This window comes from Oratosquilla oratoria, chromosome 7 (assembly GCF_046742065.1).
Source record: "Oratosquilla oratoria isolate Oo_2021 chromosome 7, ASM4674206v1, whole genome shotgun sequence".
Lineage (NCBI taxonomy): Eukaryota > Metazoa > Arthropoda > Malacostraca > Stomatopoda > Squillidae > Oratosquilla > Oratosquilla oratoria.
Genome location: NC_134783.1, coordinates 29586437 through 29611436, shown reverse-complemented (window position 1 = coordinate 29611436; position 25000 = coordinate 29586437). Strand labels below are relative to the sequence as shown.

The following is a 25000-nucleotide window of genomic DNA, read 5'->3' as shown; positions in this document are numbered from 1 at the left end:
AATACGGCGTATGTGCCTCTCATTTTCAAAACATATGGTCACCTTTGAAATGTATTTATTTCCAGCATATATAAACCCGTGGCGATCAACATTTTAAAGGGTTACAGTAAATAACTTGGTACCGGCATAATACATACATACATACATACATACATACATACATACATACATACATACATACATATACCAAAGGCTTTTTCCCCCTTACACGGGGGGATAGCCAAAAAGAAAAAGACATAGAAGTCACATCCACCCATTCCATCCCCTACATACTCCACTCCCCTCTACACTTGCATAAGGTGTGAATGAAAAACAATAGCACTGAAATCTCATACTTATATACATCTGTTTTTTATTTGTAATATGTACTCAAATTTTAGGTCTGTAGAAGCATGTATTATATAACAAGATAACTGGTTCTGGGTTTAGAAATATATACAAAATCTGGTTCTGCAATCAACAAGTTATACAAAATCTGGTTCTGCAAACAACAAGTTGTACAAAATCTGGTTTTTCAAACAATAAGCTACAGACCTCGCCTCTTTGTCGTAGAAATCGTCTTACCATATCTTATTTTCCTACAATAAATGTTAGGACAAAATAAAATGTAACAAATAACTGTCAACCTTACAACCAAAGAGTGGTTGATGAACAAACAGAGCATGTTCAAGTAAACAGAAACCTACAGGTATAGAAAATATCCCACAAGATTAATCTTCACCACTCCAAAGTACTTTAGGAAATTTTATATGTTACACACTTTACCATGTCAGCCATACAAACTCTTATTTGTGCATAACTTGACATCACAATAATGTCACGTTTTTTGTACAATTATAAATAGAGCTTAAGTCTGACCTTGAGTATTTTAGCAAGCAGTCTATGGAATACTTAACGTTAGAAAATGGATCCATACTCACAAATTCATCTAGAAACTGAATAAGAATTACAGCAATTTTGACCAATTATCTTCACAATAGGTCGAAAACAGAGAGTTGTTTTAAATGGAAAAACTTCTGGATGGAAAAGTGTTGCAAGTGGAGTTCCTCAGGGTTCCGTTCTTGGGCCACTTCTATTCATAGTATATATAAATGATATAGACCATGGACTAAAATCTACTGTTTCCAAATTTGCTGATGATACAAAACTGTGCGGAGTGGCAAATGATCACTCAAACCAATTAGATATTCAAGAAGATTTAGATCAATTACAGCAATGGTCTGAAAAGTGGCTAATGAAATTTAACACAAGTAAATGCAAGGTAATGCACATAGGTAAAAATAACAGTAAGTACGATTACAAGTTATTTGGAAATTCGTTAACAAAAGTGGATAGTGAAAAAGATCTCGGCGTAATTATCAGTAACGACCTCAAATCATCCAAGCAGTGTATTTCAGCCTCTGAGAAAGCAAATAAGATTCTGGGATTGATTGCGCGATCTTTTGATTTCAAAAGTCCATCACTCATTAACAAGCTATATAAATCGTTAGTTCGTCCACATTTGGAATATGCTGTTTCCGTATGGTCACCGAATCTCATTAAAGACATTGACAGACTGGAAAAAGTACAACGGCGAGCCACAAAACTGATTCCAAATATCAAAAATAAATCATACGAAAATCGACTTAAGCACATGAATCTGTTTTCCCTAAAAAAGCGTAGACTCAGAGGTGACTTGATACAGGTCTTTAAGATTTTAAAGGGAATTGACAACATCAAAAGTGACCAAATTTTCACATTGAATGAGAATCAGACAAGAAACAATGGTCTCAAACTGTCCGGAAATAGATTCAATTTGGAAGTAGGTAGAAACAACTTTGCCAACCGTGTAGTTAATGAATGGAATAAACTTCCTGCACAGGTAGTGCAATGTAGTTCAGTTCGAGGCTTTAAGAATCATTTAGATAAATACCTAAGTAAGATGCTGTAATGATTATGATTTATGTTATATTATTTGTTTTTGTTTTGTTATAATTTGTCTGTCTGATTTTCATTTATTAATAGTTATATGTCAATTTATAATCATTTACTATTTACCTTTTTGTTTGTTATTCAACTATACCTATGCATTTATTTATGTATTTTATTTGTTATTTTTACATTATTATAGTTTTAATTTATTATTAATATGATTTTTTTTTTTTTTTTTTTTTTTTTGCATCCGACCTAGATATGGATCAAAAGGTCTCCTGTCGGCATGCTCCGCCTTTGTAATCCTTTGTTATGCGTTGAAATAATTTATTGTGGATAACGTCAGATGATTTCATTCAACTTTGTGAACATCACCTTTGCAAAGGAAGTTAACTATGCAACAGACTAGTTATAAATGTGGCTAACGTTATGTTATTATATTCAACGCCGAGAACGTCACTGTACAATAGCCTGGTTCTGAATTAGATATATATTTTTTTCACACAACCCTTTGAAATTAAACATAGACAACAGAAGGAGACTTGATCTGGAAATATGACATATCCAGAACATAAACAAGTTAACAGATATAAAAATATGAAAAATTATGTAATGTTTAAAATGTGAAGAATATTAAATTGGTTTTACTTACACACTAGCACACAGCAGTTGCTTTGATGTACAGATTTCTAATCTAAGACATACAGGCCTGTAGTAAGACATCTAAGTCAAAACCTTAGAGAAACTCTCTCTCTCTCTCTCTCTCTCTCTCTCTCTCTCTCTCACACACACACACACACACACACACACACACACACACACACACACACACACACACACACACACACACACACACACACACACACACACACACACACACACACACACACACACACACACACACACACACACACACACACACACACACACACACACACACACACAACACACACACACACACACACACACACACACACACACACACACACACACACACACACACACACACACACACACAAACACACACACACACACACAAACACACACACACACACACACACACACACACACACACACACACACACACACACACACACACACACACACACACACACACAAACGCACACGCATAGGATTTTTTCTTAAAGCGCTGGAAAAAATATACAATGAAAAAACACAAGTGGAAGAAAAATGGATGATTCTAACGAAAATCTATAAAGGAGTGGATGAATATGTTCCAAAGCAAAAACAGGAAAAAAATGTGTATATTAAGTGCTGGTTTAACAGAAGATCCAGCGAAGAGAAATATAGAAGAGATAAAGCTTGGAAAAGATGGAGAAAAGACAAAAAAAAAAAAAAATAGAAAGTGGCAAATATATACTAATCAAAGGAATGAATATGTAAAAATACACAGGGAGGAAACTAGAAACTATGAAAAAGACATTGAAAAATGTAAGGATCAGTCGAAACTATTTTATAGATATGTGAACGGTAAACTAAAAAAACAAACATGAAACGGTGAAGCAACGCCAAAGGAATATGACATACATAGAAGACGAGTTAAACACCATACTTGAAAAAGCTGTAATAAGCGAAACGTCGTACAAATAAAGGCTCCGTCCTCATATGGTGTTTACTCGTCAACCGTGTCGGCAACTGCCACTTTCAAGGATACATACAAGACGCAGAAAGGGCTGAAGTCCTGAGCAAATACTTCAAGTCGGTTTTTCACTAGAGAAAATGTATAACATCAGGATGAAGGGGGAGAGGTGAAATCTTTCCTCCCCTTAAGGAAAATAATAGTAACACGGAAAGAAATAATGGACCAGATAATGAACCTTGATGTCAGGAAATTACATTGCTCGGATGGAATTGCAAACTAGTTATTAAAAGAATGTAAAGAAGAACTAATAGACAAAATATATAACATAATAAGTTGCTCACTCAAAGAAGGAAAAATACCAGAAGACTGGAAAAACGCTGATATCCTATCAATATATAAAGGAGGAAATAAGGAAGACCCAAACAATTACAGACCAGTTTCCCTTAGAAGCACGGAAGCCAAAATTTATGAAAGGTTATAAAAAGTAGGCAAAATATATAACAAAATAAGTTGCTCACTCAAAGAAGGAAATATACCAGAAGACTGGAAAAACGCTGATATCATATCAATATATAAAGGAGGAACCAAGGAAGACCCAACAATTTACAGACCAGTTTCCCTTAAGGGACTGTAGGGCGCGAAAACACGAAAAATTCTGGAAAATCAACGAATTTTAGGTAAACATTTCAAAAGATTCTCTATGATGGTGGTAACACTTTAGCCAAATATTACAGCTCAATTCCGTTTCTTTTCTTATATATAAAATAAAATAGATAAATTTTTGGCAACCTCTGGCAACCCTATTGCATGAAAAAAACATTCTGTATATTGAAATAAAGTCAAAATTTTGATACCCAGTTCTGTTTTGTTTACTATAATTAATATATATGGAGATATCTGGCAACTTGCCCAACACTAATCGTCAATCACCACAAGGATCTCAGTATCTCTTCAAAGCTAAAGGAGAAAGGATGTCGCCCTGTCGCGTATCTGTTAGCCTACCAGTCATGCATGCGATCGTATTATCTTTTTTTCTACCAACAGGTATTCAAAATATTCTCTATGATGGCTGTAACACTTCGACCAAATATTACAGCTCAATTCCGTTTCTGTTCTTATATATAAAATGAAATAGATAAATTATTGGCGACATCTGGCAACCCCATTGCATGAAAAAACATTCTGTATATTGAAATTAAGTCAAATTTTCGATAGCCAGTTCAGTTTTGTTTAAAGTTTTAAACGGAAACGTAAAAAAATAGACAATGTCACGAGTGAGTACGCGGCCGGAGGATTTTAAATGCCGGTGCGCTCCTTTAAACTTTAAATGCCTCTCCTGAAAAGTTTATGTTTTTTATATTTAAATAGCCATAGCTCTGTTTCTTTTTGTCCGATTTCATTCATTCTTTCGAATTTGTAAAGAGAAAGAGTAATTCTTTAATTTGATCAGAAAAAAACAAAGGAAACTGTAACTTATTTTTTTTTTTAATTTATCATAGCAGATTTTCACTGAAGTTTCTACTATTCAAAATAAAAAAATAAAAAAAAAATAAAAGAGAGTAGGAAAAAATCTAACTTGATGAAGTTGTTTCCAAGACTCTAATCTTTCATTTCCTACATAGTAGGCTGATTACCTATGCCTGTGGATACTTTAATTATTACAGATACTATCATAAAAAAAGAAAGAAAAAAATTAACTACACGTAATATATACATGTTACTAAAACAATTTAGTATGCAATAATACTCTTTCCGATAGAGTAAGTATACATAAGTTCACCAAAGAAATTGAACAACTTTTATGACACGTTCACCTATAAGCACTTCCCACAGTCCCTTAAAAGCACGGTAGCCAAAATTTATGACAGGTTATAAAAAGTAGATGAATAAAACATCTGGAGGAGAGCAATATACTAAACCCGAGATAATTTGGATTTAGACAGGGAAGATCAAGTGCCACAAATTTTATCAGTTTTTACAGACTACTTGATATAATACAGGAAAGGGACAAATGGGCTGATTGTGCTTTCCTGGACCCATTAAAATCTTTTGACAAAGTTGCACACAAAAAACTCTTAAAAAAAACTGGAAACCATAGGAGGGATACAAGGTAAGCTACTGAAATGGATGGAAAAGTTCTTACATGGAAGAAAAATGAGAGTAGTGCTCAGAGATAAGGGTTATACTTGAGAAGAGGTGATTAGTGGAGTTCCACAAGGATCAGTATTGGCTTCAATAATGTTTGCTATTCATGTGAATGACATGGACGAGGGTGTGGAATGTTACATGAGTTTCTTTGCAGACGACGCAAAACTGTTGAAGAAAGGGAGTACTAAAACGGACTGTGATTCACTGCAGAGATATCTGAACAGGGTTTGGGAATGGAGTTAAAAGAAGGAAGTGGACTTCAATATTAAGAAATGTAGCATAATGGAATTTGGAAAAAAAAGTAAAAAAAAAAAAAAAAAAAGTATATCAGGACAATATAAAATTGGTGCAAAGGAAGTAAAGAAAGTAGGATCTGAAAAAAGACCTGGGATTAATCATCACAAAGGATATGTCTCCTGACAAACAGATAAACAAAATTGTCGGAGAAACACATAACTTGCTAAGATCAATAAAAGTGTCTTATACTTATTTGGATGAAGAAATTGTAAAGAAAATACTAGTCACACTGATATATTTTGTGGAAGTAATCAACATTGTAGGTCCACTGCAGAACCACTGTCCTATTCTCTGGAGTACAATACAACCCTTATACCTTGCTACAAAGGTATACATTGAATGAATGATACAAAGAGTATGTGATGTGTCGAGCGTTGCGATGGTTGTGAATGAAGTCAAGTGAAATCAACTTATACTTAGGTTTCAGCACCGATATACAGCATTGGTATACTGCACCTTTAATGGCCGTCGTTTCATAGAGAGAGGTTTAGAAAAGCATGAAACTGCTATTTGAACAATTACCTAGCACTTCTCGGGGAAGGAATACGGGAATCCATGAAAGTTCCTTTGTACTGAAGTCATATAGACACACGCCCACGGGTTGCTGATATAGAGTCAAGCATAAAGACCTGCAAACTCAGTGACACCGAGATCGTTCCACTCAGTCAGTAAAATCTTGAAGCATATTGCAAGCCGTTACTGTTACCCTTGACAAAGGGAATGGACCTGCGTGGCGTGTATGAGTTTACAGCACTGGCCATGAAACGTTCATCCTTGAGGGTAACAGCTATCGACCATAAATCCAGTACTTATTCTATGATCATTGTGAATTATATTTCATCGTCGAGAACCACCAATTCTATGCTTGGTTTGTTGATTTATCACTTGAAAAAAACTGGGGTGTAAAGTTACAGCCTAATCTAGAGAGAGGAAAGTACGTGGTATGAGGTCTTAGCAGGGAAGGATAAATCTCTCTCTCTCTCTCTCTCTCTCTCTCTCTCTCTCTCTCTCTCTCTCTCTCTCTCTCTCTCTCTCTCTCTTTCTCTCTCTCTCTCACGCACATACAATTCGAGCTATGTATGGGCTCTGAGCTCTCATCCAGAAGGATAATAGCTGTTTATCACGAGCACAACACATGATCTAAGATAATGGTGAATTACATATGCGTGCACACAATTGCTTGATTTTTTCATAATTCTGTTAAACCATATGCTTCCTATATATATTTTTTTTTACGAATTATAATAATAAATCAAGCTGAGGTCACTTGAAGAAGCTTGGTATTTCTTCTTTGAAGAAGGAGGTTACATATGAGATAGAGGACATTGTACCCAAGTATGATAAGTCCCATGATTAAGAATGTACCATGGCCTCCGGCAAAGGCCCAGATAAGTCCTCCGGTCACTCCAGAGATTGACTTTCCTGTGAAAGAATAAAAGAAATAGATAAACAAAAGAAAAGAAATAATCCACACGTCTGTCATGATTTTTGGAATCTGTATTAGTTTGGTTTCAGAAGTGAGGGTTACCTGCAAACTGGGTTATTCTTAACACTGTAAGCATTGTTGTCGAAGTTCCCTTCGGGGCGATCTCGTTGGCGTTGTATGTGGTCACTGCCTTCAAAAGACCAAAGTTGAAGCCGTGTAGGACTTCGACAGGGAGGAAGTACCATGGGTTGGTGATGAAGTAATAAAGGATGAACCGGGCGGAGAAGCAGAGAAGAACGAGTACTAAGCATCCCGGAACACCCATTTTACGAATAGCATATCCTGGAATATCACGGAAACATGCGAGTTATTAATAGCATATCCTGGAATATCACGGGAACATGCGAGTTATTAAAAGTAAACACCTCATCCGATCAGGCGTTATCCATAGGTGGCTAGGCACTGGAAAAGAATGTTCTCACCCATTTCTCACTCCCATCACATACGTTCCTTCCTCTCACCCATCCAGGGACATCCAGTTTACGAATAGCATATCCTGGAATATCACGGAAACATGCGAGTTATTAAAAGTAAACACCTCATCCGATCAGCCATTATTCATAGGTGGCTAGGCACTGAAAAAGAATATTCTCACCCATTTTTCACTCCCATCACATGCGTTCCTTCCCCTCACTCCTTTCCAAAGATTCAAGATTTGTCTTAAACGAATAGGAAGGCCATCTTTCATAACTTAGACTGGTTTCTCTTCTCTTTAGTGAAAGTACATAACAGAACACCAAGAGCATAAGTCTAGGTTGTATGGAATAATGTTTGACATGTACTGATTTTTTTTTAATCATTTGAAACGTGTCCCCCATGCTGCAATATGAGTCTTCAAATCTATGATCCTTCGTGGAAACAAAATCTGGTTTACTCAAAATACAGCCCATGGACTATCCATTGCAAAGCCTTTGGTTCACTCAAAATACAGCCCCTGGTCTATTTACAATACAACTCCTGGTCTAACTACAATACAGCTGTTGGTCTGACCACAACACAGCTCCTGATCCATAGACAATACAGCCTTTGGTCTCTCCACATAATTCGCGGGCAGATAGAATGTATCTAATACGGCCACATTATGCATGATTCACCATGAGGCCTTACATCTTAAAGTCGCCCTTCTCAGAAATGCCCTGCTAACATGGTTATCATTATATATACATATATATATATATATATATATATATATATATATATATATATATATATATATATATATATATATATGAATTATTTTATGAGGTCGTAAAAGAACAATGCATGTTGTAAACCTACGACCAAAAGATCTAAATCTTACTAGAAGATACCAGCTATTTTTATACCTATTAGCGGAAAATCTAAACCATAAAATGACTTACCAGAACTGATGAAGACTGGAAGTTCTCCGACAAAACACCGAACTACGATGATGAGGCCCTGGAGTGTTCTTAAAGCAGAGAAGTCTGGATTCCATGACTTGGCTACGTCTTCAACCAATAAGAGGTGAAAAGCGGCGAGAATGTGCAAAGCAACATGTGCTACAAAGGATGTAAGCTGAAAAAGAAATATAAGAACCAAAATGTAGGTCAAATTCATAGCTGCTTTGTTATCAGTGCACATAAAAAATACGTTTAAGTGATAATCTCAAGCCTTTTTTTTTTGTATTATATTAGCCTGCAGTTGGGACAAGATTAAAATGAATTATAGTCTAGCACTGCAATTGTATTCATACTTGCACGCTGTCATATAACTTATATTCCACCTCGGTAAGCAAGAATTACTAGAAATATAAAGACAGGAAATGCATGGCGAGATATACTAGGACAGAAAAAGTTCTGACTCGGGAATCATCTTTGAAAAAAAAAAAAAAAAAAATCAGGTATGTTATATAGCATTACCAAAATAAAGACTGCATTGGATGTTGGTTGTTTCGTTCCTTATCCTAACGAAGATTAGAAACACGTATTTCTAATGTCTATAGATAAGCAAATCAACTGCATAAATCCTTACTATCAGCACCCATCCTTGTGTCCGCAATGCGGACTTGAACTTATGTCACTCGTGTGGGGAGATTGTTATCTCTTAACCACGCGGAGCTTCTGTTCTTGTATCCGGTAGCTTGAGGGAAAGGTTTAGAAGAAGGCAGTAGATTGCATTAATACTGGTAGGACAAAAGAGTGGTACAAAGATGACCCAAGTCTCTGGTGTAATGATCATTAGGGGAAGAAAATTGAAAAATATTTAAAACCTACTGCTAAAAATCACATTAAAATAAAATAATTTTGTATGACCTTATCTGGATATCTATTTCAGATAGCTATCTTACGAAAGACCAAGGGATGGAGATAATGATGCATACGAATGTTTGAAAGAGATACCCCGAAACATTTCATAGTCTTATCATGGAGAGCAGTAGGAAGCTACCTAGATAGTTTTGGCAACTTGTTATCTTTACAAAGTGTTTCGTGGTGGCCACAGAGGAATCTTCATGCGTAGTGGCATCTTGGCCAAATTGATAGACATAATGGTTATCCGTCGTGCAGCTGTACAGTCTACTCCAGGATGCCCTGTAGTAGGCCATACTCAAGGACGGAATTTTCAAAAGAAATCACCACCATAGAGATGTGGTGATGAAAAAGAAATCACCACCATAGAGATGTGGTGATGAAAAAGAAATCACCACCATAGAGATGTGGTGATGAAAAAGAAATCACCACCATAGAGATGTGGTGATGAAAAAGAAATCACCACCATAGAGATGTGGTGATGAAAAAGAAATCACCACCATAGAGATGTGGTGATGAAAAAGAAATCACCACCATAGAGATGTGGTGATGAAAAAGAAATCACCACCATAGAGATGTGGTAATGAGCAACCCACCGTTGATCAGAATAAACCATAGATGTATCCCGTAGTGCCTTCTTAGACCCACCATTTGAGGGTCTGGAGGATGAATAAGACCGTTATGGAACCTCATAACTGTCCTCGTTCATTCAGGAAGTCTGCTACCCAGGACAAAAAGGAAAGGAAAAGTCTGAATCGGTGGACTTTTTGACGACTGTAGTGTAATTAATTAGATAAAAACCTTTGTTAATGTCAATCAAAGATATCCCAAACAGAGGGCTAGCAGGTTACAAGAGGAGACAAAACCAAAGGGACCAATAGGAGATATAGTAAGACAAGATAAAGAAATATTGGGGAACTGTTAAGGGTAAATGTAAGGTTCAATGGAGTTGTACACTACGTTGACTACTAAGCTGTCATAAAACAGTCTGGGGATGGGTGATACTATAATAGACCAAAGGTAATAAATATTTTCCGTACTGTAAGGCAATATTCTCTGTTTCGAGATTCCCAGGGCAATCTTATTCTTATCTCTGGCACTCTCTCGGTAGTCGGACTGTCGACGATTAATCAGCCCACTTCCTGGTTTCCCACCAATAAGAAAAGTGTGTAGGACATCCAAATAAGAGAAGGAAAAAGAATGAATTTCCTACAAGTCAATGGACATTCAACCCCGTTATGGGTCACCAATTTTCATATTAGTTGTGTGTAGTTTCCCTGTAAATCCGGGACACGAGAGTCTTACAGGTTAAGTTATAGTCTACTGCTGCGTTGAAAAGCCCCTTTAGCGTCAACAACACGTCTCTTTAGTCCCTGAATCAGGCCAGGACAGGTGCCTCCAGTGTCAACAACACGTCTCTTTAGTTCCTGAATCAGGCCAGGACAGGTGGCTCCAGTGTCAACAACAGGTCTCTTTAGTCCCTGAATCAGGCCAGGACAGGTGGCTCCAGTGTCAACAGTACGTCTCTTTAGTCCCTGAATCAGGCCAGGACAGGTGGCTCCCCTGACTGAGCTCCCTGATTTGAAACTTCGAGTCAGGCAGGCCCAGAGCCAATCAGCTACCGCCTGGGTCAGCATCGCACAGTCTGCGGCTGTCACCCATATTTCCAGGATAATGAACACGTGTATTATTCCATGACAACTGAGTCTGTTTAGCTGTAAACTCAACAGTTAGTCTCCCATCATTAGGGCCTATGGTGGGTGGCAGTATGAGAAGGCGAATCTTTAGATCTATTGTATGTATATGACATCCAGACATAGCACTTTTGGTGCAAGTGGGCTTGCGCGCTGCACTTGTCAAATCCATCAAGCCCGCTACACGGGTATGCGGAGTAGTACAAAACGACCCACGAGCACGTCGAACCAGAACCGGGGTAAACATCCGGTATGCCTTCTATACTGAAAAAAGATAAAAACAATGTGAATGGAGATGAGGATGACTTATGAACATTCCCACGCTTATGCATAAAGAGAGGCATTGATGATGGAAATAAATGTGATCGCAGGATTATAAACATATTCCCTGTACAATTTGTGTGTGAGTGTGTGTGTGTGTGTGTGTGTGTGTGTGTGTGTGTGTGTGTGTGTGTGTGTGTGTGTGTGTGTGTGTGTGTGTGTGTGTGTGTGTGTGTGTGTGTGTGTGTGCGTGTGTGTGTGTGAGTGTTTATATGTAGTCATGTTCAATCAATTTTGTGATCTACGATGTTATTTTCCTTCGTTTTTTTTATATGATTATACATGCTAACATTTTTGGAATGATATTTAATGGCATGCATACTGCAACTTTACCAACGGGGTTACATAAATACACGTTTAGTTGAAGAAGAACATAAAAAAGGCTTTTCAACTGATATTAATCTAAAAGTGGTACTAACAAAGAATAAAATATTGTCCGGCCGGACAACGACTCCCATGAAATCCTTGGCCGTTAGGTCCTCCTGTTTCTCTGGCACGTTTATTTTCATTGAAACGGCGATGACCAGGTCGACGACAGTGAAGACGAATACCATAATAAAAGCAGGAAAGTAGTCCTTATACGAGAGACTGGCAGAGTAGACGTCGATCAGAACTCCAGTGACTAAAGCACTCAAGCCCCAAGCGAAGGAGGTGTAGAGTCTTTGAAGTCCATAGAGGTGACCCTTGTCTCCTGTTGTGAAAAGCAAGCGATAAGCAAAATATTTTGTTGATACGAATTACAGGAGGTGAATAGAATTAATCATGGGTTTTAGGAAAAAATTAAGAGTTTAGATGAGGTATTCAGCAACAACCAAAGCCACCTATGCTCGGACTGAAAAAAAATGTATCTTGAAAATGCTAACTGAATTCTTAATTATTATCTTTTTCAGCGCACTCTATCTGTGCCTACGTCATCCACGTTCTCTGTTCGTAGAAGATGCTTTGATACTTTGCACTTCCATTGACCGGTTTTATTTTGGCAAATATGACGAATTATTGTCGACATTTTCAAGACTTATTAATTCATTCGACCACCACCTCTTGCATAACAACTGCACAGCCGTGCCACTAAATTTAGAGCGAATTCATGGACAACCTGATTCTGATCTTGAAGTATAGAGATTTAGTTATCCTTTGGCACATTCATAGATTCTGGACCATAATATGCATACACATGTACATATCATTCCATGTACATGTGCATATACATACACACATACATATACATATACATATACATATACATATACATATACATATACACATACACATACACATACATATACATATACATATACATATACATATACATATACACATACACATACACATACATATACATATACATATACATATACATATACATATACATATACATATGCATATACATACACATATACATATTGTAAGAGGCCGGTAGATAGAGGTAGACATTTAGGTAGATAGAGGGGTAGGTCGAGAGGAATGTAAATTTTATTAGATTGTTATGATACAATGGCCGACTGCCCTTTGCAGAATTGCAGAGAGTTGCATATAAAGGCAAAGGATTACAAAGGCAAAGCATGCCGACAGGAGACCTTTTGATCCATATCTAGGTCGGATGCAAAAAAAAAAAAAAAAAAAAAAATTAATAATAAATTAAAACTATAATAATGTAAATAACAATTAAAATACATAAATAAATGCATTGGTATAGTTGAATAACAAACAGGTAAATAGTAAATGATAATAAATTGACATATAACTAATAATAAATGAAAATCAGACAGACAAATTATAACAAAACAAAAACAAATAATATAACATAAATTATAATCATTACAGCATCTTACTTAGGTATTTATCTAAATGATTCTTAAAGCTTCGAACTGAACTACATTGCACTACCTGTGCAGGAAGTTTATTCCATTCATTAACTACACGGTTGGCAAAGTTGTTTCTACCTACTTCCAAATTGAATCTATTTCCGGACAGTTTGAGACCATTGTTTCTTGTCTGATTCTCATTCAATGTGAAAATTTGGTCACTTTTGATGTTGTCAATTCCCTTTAAAATCTTAAAGACCTGTATCAAGTCACCTCTGAGTCTACGCTTTTTTAGGGAAAACAGATTCATGTGCTTAAGTCGATTTTCGTATGATTTATTTTTGATATTTGGAATCAGTTTTGTGGCTCGCCGTTGTACTTTTTCCAGTCTGTCAATGTCTTTAATGAGATTCGGTGACCATACGGAAACAGCATATTCCAAATGTGGACGAACTAACGATTTATATAGCTTGTTAATGAGTGATGGACTTTTGAAATCAAAAGATCGCGCAATCAATCCCAGAATCTTATTTGCTTTCTCAGAGGCTGAAATACACTGCTTGGATGATTTGAGGTCGTTACTGATAATTACGCCGAGATCTTTTTCACTATCCACTTTTGTTAACGAATTTCCAAATAACTTGTAATCGTACTTGCTGTTATTTTTACCTATGTGCATTACCTTGCATTTACTTGTGTTAAATTTCATTAGCCACTTTTCAGACCATTGCTGTAATTTATCTAAATCTTCTTGAATATCTAATTGGTTTGAGTGATCATTTGCCACTCCGCACAGTTTTGTATCATCAGCAAATTTGGAAACAGTAGATTTTAGTCCATGGTCTATATCATTTATATATACTATGAATAGAAGTGGCCCAAGAACGGAACCCTGAGGAACTCCACTTGCAACACTTTTCCATCCAGAAGTTTTTCCATTTAAAACAACTCTCTGTTTTCGACCTTTCAACCAATTACTAGTCCAACCTAATAGGCTACCACTTATTCCATGCAAAGCTAATTTAGTAAGTAGTCTTTCGTGTGGGACGGTATCAAAAGCTTTTGCAAAGTCTAGATATATTAAATCTATATTGTTTCTTTTGTCATAATTCGAGACAACTGTGTTGTAGAATTCGAGTAAGTTAGTCACGCAAGAACGTTTCCGTCTGAAACCATGTTGGCTATCATTTATCAAACGGTTACTTTCTAAATGATATTCGATAGCATCTCTGATGATAGTTTCCATTATTTTTCCTACGATCGAAGTCAAACTAATAGGCCTATAGTTATTTGGTTTCTTTTTGTCACCTTTTTTGAATATGGGAGTAACGTTAGCTAGCTTCCATTCTCTTGGGACATCTCCGGATATGATGGATTTCTTGAAAATAATTTCTAATGGAACAACAATCTCATTTTTCATTTCCTTTAAGATTCTTGGATGCCAACCGTCAGGCCCTGGTGTTTTATTAACTTTGAGTTTGTCTATACACCTTTTAATTGTTTCTTTTGTTATATTTACCGTAGTGAGTAAGTTTACCCCAGACTTTTCACAGGTTTCAGTTTGGAATTCACTTTGAGGTGTTTCGTTTACGAATACCGAGCTAAAATAATTGTTTAAGAGATTACACATTCCTTCATTTGAATATTCAAGTTGACCGTCAGCAGATAATAGTGGACCAATGTGATTCCTAACAACCTTTTTATCTCTAATGTAACTATAGAATTCTTTGGGATTCTCTTTGGATTTCTCAGCGATGTTCATTTCGTATTGTCGTTTTCTTTTTCTTATTGTCTTTTTTAAATCTCTCTGTATTGATACATAACTTTCATAGTCATTAGATGCACCCGAGCACTTATTTTTCTTATAAGCCTGTCTCTTTTTAGCAATACTTTTTTCAGTTTCTTTGTCGAGCCACTTTGGGCGAGCCTGATTTGGGGGACGTCTGTCCTTAAAAGGAATGTAAGTTTGAATCATCTTAGTGAGCGTATTTTGAAATATTTCCCACATCTGATCTACAGGCCTTTCGTTTAATTTTTCCTCCCAATCTGTAAGCTGAAGCTCCTGACGTAGTTCTATGAACTGAGCTTTACTGAAATCGGGTATTTTAGAAGCACAAGTATCTATTCTAAAATTGTTTAGGAGTTTGAATCTGACTAAGTTGTGATCGCTATTTGCAACAGATTCACCGACTTCTACATCAGTTGCCATGCTTTCGCGGCTAGTGATCAATAAATCGAGTAAGTTTCCATATCTTGTGGGCTCTTTTACATGCTGAATTAAGTAATTGTCACCAAGAAAATCAATCAAGCGACTACCTATATTCCAGCTTACCGTCTGATATTTGTAAATGTAGATTAGGATATCAAGAGGTGCTGATGTGACTAATATGTAAACACAGAGCTCGTTCTGCTTGCGACAAATTGCTTTCGTAAACAAGATTTCTAGTGGCAGTATAACAGTCTTTCTGATTGGAGAAAAGGGTGGAGGAGGAGAGAAATTATTGGTGCATGGAGGTAAAGTCACGCCCTAAAAGGGTGGCACTTATTTGTAACGTTCAAAGTTATTGGATGAATTAAATAGTGACGTCGGAGCAGAGGCACCTTGGTGGGATGTAAGAAGATTCCTGAGGGGAGTCCTTGGAGTACCGTATCAAAAAGCGATGTAGAGAATTAGTGAAGAAGAAATCAAGAACTTTACACCAGTTTGCTTACCCCATCCAGAAAGACTATTAACTCTGATTATTATAGAAGATCTGGTGGAAACACACTTAAGAGAAGGAGAAGGCATGGGGCCTACGGAATAATAACACAAGTGACTAAGTGTTAGTGGCAGCGAAGCTAACACATATACATATACATATACATATACATATACATATACATATACATATACATATACATATACATATGCATATACATATACATATACATATACATATACATATACATATGCTTATACATATACATATGCGATTTACATAAACTGGAGAGTAGAAGGAAGTTAAAAAAAATCCCAGGTTTAAAGTCGTGTGGAGCAGCAGCAGAAGTTGAAGAGAAAATGGCGAACAGATGGGCGTGTTAAATGTGTGTATCTTGTATGTGTGTGTGTGTGTGTGTGTGTGTGTGTGTGTGTGTGTGTGTGTGTGTGTGTGTGTGTGTGTGTGTGTGTGTGTGTGTGTGTGTGTGTGTGTGTGTGTGTGTGTGTGTGTGTGTGTGTGTGTGTGTGTGTGTGTGTGTGTGTGTGTGAGAGAGCGCACATGCATTCAGTCTTAGTCATAACATCATTTTGACTAAACCAGTATAAATTTCAAAATGACTCGTCTCGTTCTCAACCCTTGAAATATCTTTGTATCTTGTTACAAAACAGTAGCTAATCGTACAGAATGTACATTACTCCATTTCCGGTGACTGCAATCCAATTCTGAGCATAACGTCAGCACACAAAGAAGGACCGGATGTTGGGTCGACATAATTACTGTGTATACCTGTGTGTGTGTGTGTGTGTGTGTGTGTGTGTGTGTGTGTGTGTGTGTGTGTGTGTGTATGTATGTGTGTGTGTGTGTGTGTGTGTGTGTGTGTCAGTGTGTGTCAGTGTGTGTGTGAACAGTACGTAGTTCTATGCACTGTTGCATATTTCTTCATAACGATGTAGATATACTGTATGTGAATGATAGGATGAGGGATAACAATACCTGCATAATGGAGTCATGTGTGTCGCAAAAGGCTTTTAAATGAAACAGAGCGTGGGAAGTAGAAAGAGTGTCTCTTCTCTATCTTTCTCCCGCGAATAGCCAAGTAATTTTGTTTCTGTTGTTGTTCCATAGACTGTCTGTCCGAGCAGTCCCGTCTCCCCAAGGAATGCCACGGCCCAAACGAGGTTTTCCCACAAATCCTTTATGGAGTGTATGTTGTGTTTTTTGCGTGCGTGATTGTGTATAGTGCAGTCTTCCATGACGTGTTGAATAGTATGGGGTGAAGTGTTACATCCTGGGCATTTGTCCACAATGCGGTCATCCAGTCTCTTCTGGTAGCTAAGATGGGCTGGGTGGTGGCCGCATCGCAGTCTCGCCAGGTGGGCTCTGTCCTTTCGTGGGAGAGAGGATTCAGAGGGATGGATATCAGGAGGTCTGGCATGCAGCAATGTGTTGTCTTTTAGTGTGTTAATGAAGCAGTGAGTAATATGATTATGAATATGTTTCCAGAGGCTGGTATTCGGTGGTTTTGGAGGAAGAGAAGAGAGTATTTGTGTGTGATATAGATATTTGGGTGTTTTTTTTTTATACATTTCTTGGTGTGTGTGGGTGTCCTGCTATGTAGTGTAGCGGATTTGCTGTGTTTGTGGAGGCTACCGCAAGTGTTTGTGTGCCTTTCATGTCAAGGTGATCTTTGACTTTGAGGATTTTTGTTTCATAGTGTAGGTGGTCTGTAGGTGTAGTATATGTGCAGCCTGTAATTGTTTTTAATGCTTTGTTTTGTATAGTCTGAAGGGTGTTGAGATGTGTTTCACTGAGATTAGGTGCCCATGCTGGACTCGCATAATTCATCACTGAGTGTATGCATTGTTTGTATATTGTAGCATTAGTTTCTTTGTTTTTTCCTAATGTTGTTCCAGTGATTGATTTAAGTGATTTATTTATGTTTGTGATGTGTTGTTTAAATGACATAGATGTATCGTATGTTACACCAAGAATTTTCGGTGTATGTGTGTGTGGTATTGGAGTGTTGTTGACATATAGTTGGGGAATGTATTTGTGTTCTTTTGTCCAGTTGGTGAAGAGTGTTGCTGTAGATTTGGCTGGGGCTATTTTGAGTCTGTTTGTAATAAACCATGTGTTGAATGTATCAAGGTATGGCTGTATTATTTCTGCGGCTTTGTCTGTGTTACGATTGTTATGTCGTCTGCGTAGGAAGAGATTTGTATTTCTGAGGTGTCTGGTGTAGGTATGTCATGCATGTATAGATTAAAGAGTGTGGGGGATAGAATAGAGTCCTGTGGTACTCCATTCTTAATGTTTCTGATGTGCGATGATTGGCCATTATATGACACATAAGCATTTCTGCCTGCCAGATAATTAGTCAACCATCTTTTGGTGTTATTGTGCATGTCTGTGTTATATATTTTGTTTGTTAGTTTGTGGCGGGGGATAGCATCAAAAGCTTTGCTAATGTCTGTTATAAGAAGTGTTCTGTGATGGGGCCTATCTGAGTTGATGCCATCTAATATTCTTTGCGTGAGGTTTATTAGAAGAGGGTTTGTGGAGTGTAGTGACCTAAAACCGTGTTGTGATTCAGCAAGGGGAATATGTGGTGTGATGAGTTGAAGTATAAGGCGTCCAATCACTTTGAAGGGGGTGCAGAAAAGTGTGATTGGGCGGTGTGATGTTGGGGTTGTGGTGTCTTTATTGGGTTTTGGTACTGTGACTATTTCTCCATGCTTCCAGATGTCAGGTATAGTGTTCTGTGAATAGCTGTAGTTTGCAATGTTTGTGAGTGCATGTATACCTTGTGGTCCAATGTATTTTAGGTGGATGTTACTTATGTTGTCAGGGCCACAGGCGGATGAGTGCTTGAGGTTATGTATTATGTGTTTCGTCTGACTGTCTATGAAGGGTGTATATTGTGAGTCTGTGGGAAAATCTTTCTTACGTCGAATGGTGCGTCGGTCGTCAGGGTGAGAAGTGAGATGGCTTGTCTGTGCAAAATGATTTATGAGTGTGTTTGCTTGTTGTCTGTTTGAGGGTAAATTATCTGTTGTTGTGGTTATTGCTGCGTGAGAGCGTGTTGTGTTACTGTTGGATAGTATAATGCTGTTGAGTGCTTTTTACAATTTGCTGGTGTTTGTTTTGCGATCAAGTGTATTGACAAACTTTTTGCCAATTTTGCGTTTTTTGTTCATGTATTTTATTGGTAATCTGTGTTTAGTGTTTGTATTTGGTCTGCTATGTTCTGAAGGATAGGTGTGGGGGTATTGTGTTTAAGCTTATCTCGTTGTCTGATGAAGCCTTGGATTTCTGGTGTGAAATTGGAGTTGTGTGATTTTCTGTTGCCTCTAGGAATGTATCTCTTGTCTGCGTTTTATATGATTGTATTAAAAGTGTGTACAGCATTGTTTATGTTTGTCATTGGTGTACATTTAAGTGTCTCAAAATGTTGTTCTGTCTCTTCAGTAAAAGCTTCCCAGTTTGCTTTCTTGTAATTGGTGTATGTGTGTCTGTGGCCAACCGGGGCGCATCTTGTTTTGGTGGTGATGATGATTGGAAGGTGGTCAGATCTAAGGGATCTGACCACTCTCCATGAAGTTGTTGGGGTTAGGCAGGTGGAACAGAAGGTGATATCAGGAGAGGAGGGGGTGTAGAGGGCTTGATGTGGGATATGTGTATGATTATGTGTGCTGTTCATGATGGTCAGTGAGTCAAGTTGAGTCTGCATATCAAGCCCTCTGCCTGTGTCTGGGTTGTCGACACACCAGGCCAACGACTTGGCGTTGAAGTAACCACCCATGATAAGGTTTGTGATTGTGGCTAATTGATTGAGTTGAGGCCTGAAAGTATTTGGAACTGTGGGAGATGATTGGGGGGGGTGTATATATTAACTATCGTCAGTGAACTATCTTCCTTACACTTGGAAAATGTATTTATATATGCATAGCACTAGATACTATATACATAAATTTGTAATCACTCACCTAACATCATGAAGCACACAGCATCAGTCATGTTGCGTGATAAAAAATAGCCGAAGTTTGAGAACAGTATGCATATTACGATAATCCAAAATCCGCTAGTTTGCAAAAGCTCATCCAACGGCAGTTCATCATTCTCCAGATCACCGCCAGAACTGGAGTTTTTCTTTACGTCTCCATGTGGTTCACAATCAAGGGTCTGGTTGCTTTCAATAATACGTACGCTTTGAGTTAAATTGCCACTGGACACCTCACTAGATAATATACCCACACCACTCGATGTTGCGTTATGCAGGTAAGCCTCATTGTCAGAGAAGTTCCTGGCAGAACACATTTTCTCCGACAGATTTCCGTTCACTACTTCGAAGCTCTTCCCTTCTATATGAGGGAGCCAGTAGACCACAGACAGAGCCACTGGGGTGATGAGGACGCTGATGATGAAGCAGAACCGGTGGATCTTCAAGTAATCGATCACTGTGCCTAGAAAGGCACCTGCAAGCAAACCTGCTATTGGCATCACAGACCACATAACCCCGATGCCTCCAGGAGAAACTCCGCGCTGCCGGATCATTAATGTGAGGAAGAGGAACAACGGTGCGATACCTGAAAACCAAAAGAGAGATTCATTCAATAACAGTTTATGTCTTACACCTTACTGTTTTTTTCAAGCTTTTGCCCATGACTCGCCCAGAGAGGTGATTAGGCATAACTGTCTATATTGGAAGACACGGGGGATGAGATAGATAGATAGATAGATAGATAGATAGATAGATAGATAGATAGATAGATAGATAGATAGATAGATAGATAGATAGATAGATAGATAGATAGATAGATAGATAGATAGATAGATAGATAGATAGAGAGATAGATAGATAGAAAGATAGATAGATAGATAGATAGATAGAGAGAGAGAGAGAGAGAAAGAGAGTTACAAGGAATCTCAGCACCTCAAAAGGCATGACAACCCATACCAAGGAGGCACCAGTACAAGGTTACCGAGGATTCACACTAGTACTTGTACTGATGTTTGTAGCATCTTGTCTAATCTACTTTTGAACTGCTCAACAGAGGAACTATTTACCACGTCCTTTGGCAGTCTGTTCCAAGTGTTGCAGATTTTAAAGATAAAAATGTCACCAACTTTATCACAAGAGTAACGAGGGGTGGTTGAGTTTCCACCCGTGATTGCAAATGTCATTCACGTTAAAGCTGAATAGATGTCGATAGTCAATGTTATCAAATACTTGAAGTATTTTGAAAACCTCTATTATGTAACCATTACTAACCATCACCTACCACACACGTGATCCACATGCTTGCAACGTAGCACTCGCTCCCCTCTTGCTTACCTTGCTTTCCCAGAATATACATCAGCAGAAATCAGACAAACAAAGTATTACTGCCAAATGCCACCAGACATGTCACCATTAAACCCCCTTTATTATACCTATACCTATTATATTACCCATAAGCTAACATATATATAACATACCTAACCATATCCACCAACTATACGACTAAACCTCATATATAAAACTGACCCCAATGTATAGAATAACAAGACTAACACCCTTACTTAAGACAGCCCACTAACCCCCTATATTAACCGACGATACTGTAACAAAGAGAGGAGAGCTGGGCAGGTCAAGAGCCTACCGGCAGGTCAAGAGCCTACCAGAAGGAGAGCTGGGCAGGTCAAGAGCCTACCAGCAGGAGGGCTGAGCAGGTCGATGAGCCTGCCAGCCAGGTGTGCCCTCGGTCAAAGCCTGGCACTTATTATATATTGCCCACAGGGCCCATGTATACTCTATTGTTAATAACTCCAGATTATGTTGTTATGAATAAATACAAGAAACTCCGGTTTTGGAGTTTATCTCGCCCGCATTAAGTCCACCTTATGTAACCAACAACAATCACCAACCAAAAAGGGGTTACAATTAACTGTCCTCGCAATCTCATGATATCTTGAGAAAAGAGCCCCAAAACCTTGAGGCGCCTCTGGTAGCCCATGTGTCTAATGGCGGGAATAAGTTTCGTTGCTTGTGTCTGAACTCGTTCTAGCCTCTGCACGTCCATCCTCAAGTTCGATGACCAGAACTGGACGGCGTATTCCAGGTAAGGACGGACTAAGTAATTGTAAAACGTCAAGACTATTTCTTGGTTCAGGTAACGAAACTGTCTTCTGATGTAACTTTAAAACATTTGTGTTTTCTTTTCTACTTCAATACACTGCTTTAAGGAATTGAGGTCACTGCTAATCAAGACACTAAACTTTTTGCTCTAGTTCTGTACTTGCTATGTTATGAACTAGAAGAGAATAGTCTGCCCTCTGGTTTGCGTACTCCATATGCATGATCCTGTACTTATCCAGATAACATGGCATCAGCCACTTCTTAGACCATTCTCCCACTTTCTCTAAGTCTGACCTAAGAATTTTTACACTTTCAGGTGCTGCGACATTTGCTCCCAACTTTGTGTCAACCGCAAACTTAGCTATGCTGCTCACGATTCCAACATCTATATCATTGATACAGATGATAAAGAGGAGCGGACCTAATGCAGATCCTTGGGGTACCCCACTGGTAACAGGAGGTCAGCTAGATGATGCCCCATTAATTACTACAAGCTGTCTTCTATCTTTCAAACAGGCTTCAATCCAGTTTGACACTGCTCCTATAATACCCATGGCTTGAACTTTTGACATTAACCTCTTATGAAATACCTTACAAAAGGCTTTCTGAAAGTCGAGATAAAGTATGTCGATTGCTCTATTCCTGTCATATACTTAAACCATGACATGGAAGAAATCTACCAGGTTGGTTAAGCATGATCGGTGGCCCCAAAAACCATGATGATACCTTCCAGTATCTTTCCTACTATGGAAGAAAGAAAGAGTGAGAGAGAGAGAGAGAGAGAGAGAGAGAGAGAGAGAGAGAGAGAGAGAGAGAGAGAGAGAGAGAGAGAGAGAGAGAGAGAGAGAGAGAGAAAGAAAGAAAGAAAGAGAGAGCGAGAAAGAAAGAGAGAGCGAGCGAGCGAGAGAGAAAGAGAGAGAGAGAGAGAGAGAGAGAGAGAGAGAGAGAGAGAGAGAGAGAGAGAGAGAGAGAGAGAGAGAGAGAGAGAGAGAGAGAGAGAGAGAGAGAGTTACATTTGGGCTCGGGTCCCAAAGTTTGTGATGTCTGCCATTTATTTTATATTATTTGTTTGTTATTTTCTGTTTGTTTATTATTATTTGCTTGATTATTATTTATCATTAGTTATCTGTCAATTTATTATTATTTAGTATTTACCTGTTTGTTTATCATTTAACTTTACCTGTTTATTTATTTATTTATCTTATTCATTATTATTGTATTATTATAATTTTATTTATTTATTTATTTATTTATCTATTTACTCATTTATCATTTATTTTTTATTTTTTCGCATCCGACCTAGTTATGGGCCAAAAGATCTCCTGTCGGCATGCCCCTCCTTTATACTTCTTTCTCTTGGAGAGAATACAATGGGAACAGAGTCATACATCTATTTTGTTCAGTTTTTTTTTTTTTCTTTTTTTTTGTAAACAATGTAGACCATTACCGGATGTTTTGGCTTATTAAATGTACTTTTCGTAAAAAATGTTACTATGATCAATGATTAAATGTCTTATATGAGGGTAGTACTTATTTGTTACAGGGAGTGATTTAAACTCCCTTCAATGTAAAAAAAAAAAAAAAAAAAAAAAAAAAAAAGTATTACAACGTCGTAGTCTTCAAGGTCACTGTGGAGGACGTATGTCTTTGGGTCGTAAGCTATCGCATGAGTCCTTTATGACTTCATAGATTTATTTGTATTGTAAGTTTACGTCGTAATGAAATGCGCTTGCTACAGCTTTGAAAAAAGACTCCAGTCACTGAGGCACTTGTGAATGATACTTGTACGCACAAGACTGGAAGGGCTAACATATTATGAGAAAAGGAGGGTAGATGTTTTATGGACATTAATTCCTTGGAGCTCGACTTTCCAGTCATCAACGACTTTGGAGGGGATAAATTAAGCCCACAATGTCATTGATACATGCCTCGAACAGAAGTGATACTAAAACTGAACCCTGAAGAACTCCACTCGTAACTTTTTTTTCCAGTTAACGGTTTTCCCATTCAGAACAATTCGCTGTTTACGATTATTGAATCAGTATCTGATCTCGCTTAGCAAGCTACCTCTTATTCTATGTGCACTAAAACTCTTCACTTGCCAAAAGATCTTTGTTTGCAGCTAGATATGAAACGCTTTGTAGTTAATGATACCTTTATCCTTTCTATGTGCACTAACTAAAACTCTTCACTTGCCAAAAGATTTTTGTTTGCAGCTAGATATGAAACGCTTTGTAATTAATGATACCTTTATCCTTTTTCATAAAATGAGATAGATTACCAAGGATTACAAAGGCGGAGCATGCCGACAGAACACCTTTTGGTCCATATCTAGGTCGGATGCGAAAAAATCATAATAATGATAAATAAATAAACAAATAAATGAATATATAAAAACAATGATAATATAAATAATGAATAAACAAATCAATATATTTTAAGTGTAGCAATTTGATTAGTGATAATGTAGCTTTAATAGTAAAGGGGTTCCAATGATTTGCTATGTAAGATCTTTATTGGCCAGCTCATACCATACTTAAAAATGTTTAGTGATTTGTATACAATCAATCTGGTATTCACAAGTTTGGCTGCTTTACTAACATCGAGTTTTTATGATGACCGCAAGTTCATTCTGAATAATAAATCAAGTT

The 25000-nt window shown here is 37.6% G+C and overlaps 1 protein-coding gene across 2 annotated transcripts in view; it reads right to left on the bottom strand.

The window, feature by feature from the left end:
* Positions 1-318: 318 nt before the first annotated feature.
* LOC143027015 (major facilitator superfamily domain-containing protein 6-like) overlaps positions 319-25000 on the bottom strand; it is a 27682-nt gene continuing 3000 nt past the window's right edge. For both annotated transcript variants that reach the window (XM_076187848.1, XM_076187847.1), the window contains exons 3-7: positions 20218-20817; positions 12147-12418; positions 8807-8981; positions 7488-7727; positions 319-7381 (exon numbers count right to left, since the gene is read on the bottom strand). In XM_076187848.1, coding sequence (XP_076043963.1) covers positions 7212-7381; positions 7488-7727; positions 8807-8981; positions 12147-12418; positions 20218-20817 — 1457 coding nt within the window. In that variant the 3' untranslated portion in view covers positions 319-7211. The remainder of the gene's footprint in view (positions 7382-7487; positions 7728-8806; positions 8982-12146; positions 12419-20217; positions 20818-25000) is intronic.